At 38.6% G+C, this 7,386-nt stretch overlaps 1 protein-coding gene across 1 annotated transcript; it reads right to left on the bottom strand.

The window, feature by feature from the left end:
• Positions 1-3,891: 3,891 nt before the first annotated feature.
• Positions 3,892-4,293, bottom strand: LOC148205852 (uncharacterized). Its single transcript, XM_088105494.1, has 2 exons — positions 4,084-4,293; positions 3,892-3,984 (listed from the first exon to the last, which is right to left on the bottom strand). Exons 1-2 carry the CDS (start codon positions 4,291-4,293, stop codon positions 3,892-3,894), a joined length of 303 nt encoding a protein of 100 aa, XP_087961620.1.
• Positions 4,294-7,386: the final 3,093 nt, after the last annotated feature.

Here is a 7,386-nt window from a genome sequence, read left to right as displayed (position 1 = left end):
AACCCTAAAAGTTGAAGATCAGAGCTTCTGTATCCAAAATCCGCCTCCGAGAGATGAAAGGAGTGTTTCTGCGCCTCTTTATGTCAAAAGATCCAGTCTCTAGGTCGTCCAAAACCTTAAATAGTTCATAAAAATAGCAGAAAACAGGTCCAAGCCCAGGTCCTTAAATATTATCATGGTGTTCACATAATCACATAATATCCAACAGATGTTATTCTCATGAATGATCAATTAACTAAGCATAGATGAAATCATGTATTCATGGGACTATTCCTCACCAGACAAAGTGTTTCACTCAATCACACAGATGTATATAGAGGTCACTCCTTCACTCTACTTATCCGAATGTCACATAGAACAAAATTGCCTTTCATTTACCACAATCAAACATACTTACAGACAAGTATCATCACAAGGACTTTCCATGGCTTGTAACTTGGCTGGGTTAAGAAGAAAAATTGGTTTTTCAATATCACAAAATCCTTGAGTTAAGAGAGTAATTCATAAATTTATCATTCAAATACAATCTCTCTTTAGACAAACCAATCTCACTCATTCCCAACTTTCCCCTTTTTGCATTAAGCTTTTCTTTCTTTGCATTCTATTTTCTTTTCTCTTTTTTATACTTGCTCAATACTTAGCTCAATGCTTTTCATTACTTTCTTTTTCAATTCTCCCAATCAACCCAAAAATTGAACCTTTATCAATACCACACCATGATTCTCAACTTAACTCAAGGTAAAGATTTTCACAAAGGATTTTTATAATCTGTTTAAGGCTTAAGGTTCAAAAAGGGTAGAACACTTCATGCTCTCTTTCATTTGGGCTAAAATCATACATTGACTAAGAAAATGGGTAATCAAAAGTGGCCTTGATCATATGACACAAGCAAGCAAGTAGTTCAATCATAGAAACCTGGGAAAAATCATTCATGCTTTCAAAAGAATAAAAATCATTCATAATAAATACTCTGGAGTTCAAAACCTCACATATAAGCTAATTCAATGTTCCACATACACCAAATAGACATCATGCTTAGTATCATAATCACAATCATAACATCATGCATCTGCTCACACAGTTTGTGAACAACCACCTGTATATCAACATCTTTTGCAACATCTCAACATCAATCAATATCAAAGCATCATCAAGCAATACTTATCACATGCAAATCAATATCAAACCATCACATTAGATATAAGTCTCAAACTGAGTACATCAACACCTATTCTAAAACCAGAAGCAAAATAAAGTTCACAAAAATAAAAAGACAAGTTTAGAAAACTGGGTTGCGTCCCAATAAGCGCTTCTTTAACGTCACTAGCTTGACCCAATAAGCTCATGGATCAACCAACTTCATGTTAACAATATTTTTGATCTCCAAAAACGAAACCAAAAACTTGTTGATGGATCGACAAGTGTACCGAATCGAACAAGTAATATAAAATGGTAAGACCAAGTATCGTATCCCTGAAGACTCTCGGCACCACTAGTAAAAAAAAGGCTTTCTAACGCGGCTAATAGGTCTCAGTTTGGACAAACCCGAAGCAAATATAAATGTGGTGGCAGTATTGCAATTTGAGCGAACTTATAGGCCTCGGTTCAACAGGAATCGAGCCATAATAGACATATTAATTCGGTTAGAAACTGTCCAAAAAACACTTCTCCACTTTTCTTCTCTTACGCTGCATCCACATCCAAGAAATTCTTCTCTCTCGCTGCCATCCAACCACTGCCTCACCGTCGCGCCTCCCCGCTGCTGCTCCCTCACCGTCGCGGCCTCCCATTGCTGCCTCGTCGTCGCGTGGTCAAGACAGTGCTGTCGTCGTTCGTCGAGCTCCCTGTCGTCGTTCGTCGAGCTCCCTGTCGTCGTTCGTCGAGCTCCCTGTCGTCGTTCGTCGAGCTCCCTGTCGTCACCAGCTTCGTCCATTGGGGAGCAACAGAGCCACCTGAATTGCATCTTCAGCAGAATCGCGCTGGCGCTATCTTCCATGGCGATCTTCACGAAGCTTCGGCGTTGGCCTTGCAACCTCCATCTATGCGCCACCATTCATCTTCATCACCAAGCCGCTCCAGATCCGCTCCAGATCCACTCCAGATCCGCTCCAGATCCGTTCCACAACGTCACCATCGCTGCATCCTCGCTACTGCCTTGCCGTCTCGTGGTGAAGCCAGTGTTGCCGCCACATTACCGCCATCGTCGCATGGTCTTCCTGGGTTCTTACTGCATCGTCGCGTTGTCTCTTATGGACGAAGATGATGATGGACGAAGGTGGTCTACAGTGGTGTTTTGCATGGTTCGATGTGAGAAAGACGGTGGTGTTTGGCGACGTGTGGTTTTTGGCAGCGTGAGAAAGACGGCGACGTCCTGATGGGGAAACCAGGAAGAGCATACTGCCTCGGTTCCCTTTGAACTGAGTTCTAATCCTATATTGTTTTGCATCGGTTCACAACTGAGGCATAAAAGTGCAGACCTTTTACCTCGTCTGTATATGCTTCGGGTTAAGAACCGGTGCCTATAGGCTAAAATAACCGGTGCCATAACCTCTGACTGCACTAGTGCACTAAACAGTTGTGTGATAACTCAATTAATTAAGACTTAAAAAAATGAGATTGTTGGTCTCAAATCCAAAGACATAAAATTAAATATGAATGCAAATTGATCAATAGTAAAGTAACACAGAGATGAACGGAGGTTGCTTATAAAATGAGATGATTATGTTGTTAGAGTTTGATTTCACCAAGTTTACTCTCATGTATATAAAAATTCTTCTTTTTACATTAATATTAACGTCACTCACTAAATTATGTAGAACCCGATCCCTCGACGCAATAAGCCTGCCTTAATTCCTAGTTCGTGCAATTCCTAGCGTTCCTAGAAAATTAAGTCTGAAGATCAAGAACTTAAGACGACCAAGTACTAATACCCTCATCCTTGAGAAATATTACCCTTGGGAGAATTCAACAAAAACCTAAATTGTAAGGAACCTCCAGACACTCATGCAATTCATAAATCATGCTACTAAATGAGTTAAATAGAGCAAGCATTGAAACAGATGAATTCCCTAATAATTAATGAAAAAGCATATAAATTAAGAATCAATTCAAATACATGAGAGTTCACAAGGTTACATCATTCCCAAACAACAAATAGAGTTTAGTTCCCCATAGACATGGAGAAACCATATGAATAATGGAAAAGTATGAGATAGTGAAACCCTTAGAGTAGAATAGGAAGCTCCCGCCTCCAGATCCGCCTTCAAAGAGTAGAAGAGTGTGTTGTTGTGTTGCTCCAGCCAGAGATACCAAACCTAGAGTGGTTGGGTCCTTTAAATAAAGTTAGAAAAGAGTAGAAACAAGGCTTGGTCCAAAAGAGTCGAAATAGAGCAAAAATTGGGTCAGATCTGCAACGCGCGACGCTCGGGTGCCCCATTTAGGGCGCCTTCAATTGGACGCCCGGGCTTCAGGGGCCGACTCCCGGGCGGCCTAGGAGGGCGCCCGGGCGGTGGACGTCGATTTTTCTACGCTTAAGCTTCCTGCAGGGCGCCAAGCTTCGTGCGGTTCCCCCTTTTGGTGTTTTTCCAGGCCTTTCTGAGCTCTATCTCCTTAGCACTTCATCTCTGCTTCCTGTATTAACTCATTTTCTATCAAAACAAAGAAAATTAGTCATAAAATCATCAAATTCAACCTCAACTCTCTTATTCACACAACTTAATGAAAAAGCATGAGTCCAAGCAAGTTTCTAAGTAAAAAAGGGTGCATATAGTATCAAAATTACATCACAGATAACGGTATTTTAAACCGTTATCACTTCATAACTGTGGAAAGGCGTTCCAATTCTCCTCCCAAATAGTGCTTGAGACGTTGACCATTCATTACCCAACTTCTCTATGGATCACTAGCAGCGGGATCTACCAATTCAATTGCTCCATGGGGATGCACATCCTTTACTATGAATGGTCCTGACCATTTTGACTTCAACTTCCCAAGAAACAACTTCAAACGTGAATTGAACAATAACACCTATTGCCCTGGATTAAAAACCCTTTTTATCAGCTACTTGTCATGATAGAATTTTACCTTTTCTTTATAATTCCTGGATGAATTATATGCATGCAACCGCATCTCTTCAAGCTCCAATATCTTCCTTCTGCGTTTATTTTGAGTATCATAGGGATCAAAATTAAAAACTTTTAGAGCCCACAAAGCTTTATGTTCTATCTCCACTAACAGATGACATGTTTTCCCATAGAATAACTGAAAAGATGATAAACCCATAGATGTCTTCATTGTCGTCCTATATGCCCAGAGAGCATCATCCAATTTCTGTGATCAGTCCTTTCTTGATGAAGCAAATGTTTTCTCCAAGATCCTCTTTATCTCCCTGTTAGAAACCTCAACTTGCCCATTTGTCTGTGGATGATAAGGTGCAGTCACCTTATGCCTCACACCATAATGTTTAAGTACTTTTGCAAGCTGAAAGTTGCAAAAATGAGATCCTCCATCACTAATAAGTACTCTTGGAGTTCCAAAGTGTGAGAAAATTTGCCGCTTCAGTAATTTAATCACAGTGCTAGCATCATTCTTGGGACAAGCCAGGGCTTCCACCCATTTACTCACATAATCCACTGCCACCAATATGTACTCATTGTTGAAAGATGGTGGAAAGGGTCCCACAAAATCAATACCCCAGCAATCAAAGGCTTCAACCTCTAAAATGCCTTGTAATGGCATCTCATGACATCTTGAAATGGCCCCAGTCCTTTGACATTTATTACAATTTATGGCATGATTATGAGCATCTTTAAACAGGGTAGGCCAATAAAATCCTGACTGAAGAACTTTTGTTGCTGTTCTTTCTCCATTAAAATGTCCCCCACAAGGTGAATCATGACAGTGCCAGAGAATTGCTTCTACTTCTTCATTTGTCACACACCGCCTCAGAAGATTATCTGCTCCAATTTTGAACAAGTAAGGATCATCCCAAATAAACTGTTTTGCATCATGCAAAAACTTCTTCCTCTGTTGACAATTCAAGTCTTCCGGAATTACTCCTACAGCTTTAAAATTAGTCATATCAGCAAACCATGGCCTTTGTTGAATATACAAGAGTGTCTCATCTGAAAAAGACTCCCAGATTTCTTTTTCCTTACTTGTAACCTCACTATTAACTAACCGAGATAGGTGATTAGTAATCAAATTTCTACTCCCCTTCTTGTCACGGATTTCCACATCAAATTATTGTAATAAGAGCACCCATCTAATCAAACGTGGCTTAGAATCTGGCTTTGTTAACAAATACTTTATAGCCGCGTGATCCGTGTAAATGATCACCTTAGACCCAATAAGGTAAGGTCTAAATTTCACCAACGCGTAAACTATAGCCAGAAATTCCTTCTCAGTAGTGGCACAATTTAATTGTGCATCATTCAAAACTTTGCTAGCATAATAGATAGTATGAAATACCTTCTCTTTTCTTTGACCAAGCACAACACCTATTGCATAATCATTGGCCTCACAAATTTGTTCAAAATTTCTATTCCAATCTGGAGCTACAATCACTGGAGCCGAAACCAATTTTCTTTTCAAGATGTCAAAAGCTTTTAAACATTCTTCATTCATCACAAAGGGTACGTCTTTAACAAGCAAATTACTCAATGGTTTAGCAATCTTCGAGAAGTCTTTAATAAATCTTTTATAAAACCCATGATTGCCTAAAAAACTTCTAATTCCCTTTACGTTTGTTGGCGGTGGAAGTTTCTCAATGACCTCCACTTTGGCTTTATCCACTTCAATCCCCCTAGCAGAAATCTTGTGACCCAACACATTTCCTTCTGTTACCATAAAATGGCATTTCTCCCAATTAAGCACAAGATTTGTTTGAACACATATCTTAAGGACAATATCCAGATTCGCCAAACACCTTCGGAAAGAATCTCCAAACACCGAAAAATCATCCATGAAGACTTCAATACACTTTTCTATGAGATCCGTGAAAATTGCCTGCATACACCTTTGAAACTTAGCTGCATTTTTAGCCCTTAGCGGTGATTTCGGCACTTCAAAACTAGCGCTCAGCGGTAATTACCGCTCAGCGCAACTTTTTCTGCACTCAGATTGACTTTTCTACATTCTAGTTGACTGGTTGACTTTTCTAGTTGACTTGTTGACTTTTCTGGTTGACTTGTTGACTTTTCTGGTTTCTGGTTAACTTTTATGCATTCCAACCATTCGGTACTTTAACTCTTCTTTCAAATCAATCCAATAACCTACAAAATTAAAGGAATCTAGCACAAAACCATTAAATTCACCTTCAACTCTCTTATTCACAAAACTAAAGCAAAAACATGAGTTAAAGTAAGTTTCTAAGTCAAAAAGGGTTGATTGATTATCAAAATTAAGTATAAAAATAACGGTTTTTCAACCGTTATCAGCAGGTACCCAAATGAACTTGGGACCTTTCATGTTAGTAACAGTAGTTGATTTCATGGGAATCCATTGAAACTTTCCCTTTGGAACACCAACATTCTTGTAATAACAGGATTTAATAGTGTGACCAATAGTATTACAGTAGAAGGTTTACTCAAATCATAAAATTTCTTTGACTTAATTCTTTCACTTTTTTCACTATAACATATTCCTTCTTTGTTAATTACCCTCCTTTGTGAACCAAGAACAGCTTCTAAGTTGGATCTTTCAAGTGTAAACTTAGATAATGTTCTAGTCAAATAGTCTATTTTCTCAAGATAAGCAAGGCAATTAGTACAGTCTTTACCAACAATTTTCACATCAATTTTAGCCTCTTTAATAGATTGTAAAGTAGTACCAAGATCATATTTCAAACTCGTATTATCATTAACAAGGTTATTCAATCTTTCTTCTAAATCCTTTTTCTCACTGTTTAATCGATTAAGCTTGTATTGCAATTTTGTGGCTTCTACATGTTGTTTATTCAACAACATCCAATAGTTGATCATATCTGCCTTGTAATGGTTCACCATCTAAATTTCTTCCATTGCTTCCAGAATTGATTGAGCCAACCATAAGACACTAGAAGACCAACCTGAATCACATTCATCAAAGACTATGCATGCCTTCTTTTGTTTGCTTCTCCTCTTGTCTTGATTTGATCTGTCATCACCTTTCTACTTCAGCTTCAAGACTGGACACTCTGGTTTGATGTGCCCTTCTTTGCCACATTCATAGCAAGTTGGAGTCATAGCTTTGTTTCTCCTCTTGTTTCCTTTATCATTACATGCAAAATCAGATACAGAATTTCTATATTTCATAAATCTTTATGTTTAACACTTCCTTTTTTGGAAAATTTGAATCTGATTCTTCATCACAGTTATGGTTTCTTGAATTGTTCTTGCTAGTAGTCTT

The sequence above is a fragment of the Vigna umbellata genome, chromosome 1, assembly GCF_029865625.1.
Source record: "Vigna umbellata cultivar VRB3 chromosome 1, Vumbellata_1.0, whole genome shotgun sequence".
Taxonomy (NCBI): domain Eukaryota; kingdom Viridiplantae; phylum Streptophyta; class Magnoliopsida; order Fabales; family Fabaceae; genus Vigna; species Vigna umbellata.
Note: the sequence above shows the minus strand (reverse complement) of the source record. Positions and strands in the feature narration are given on the sequence as shown.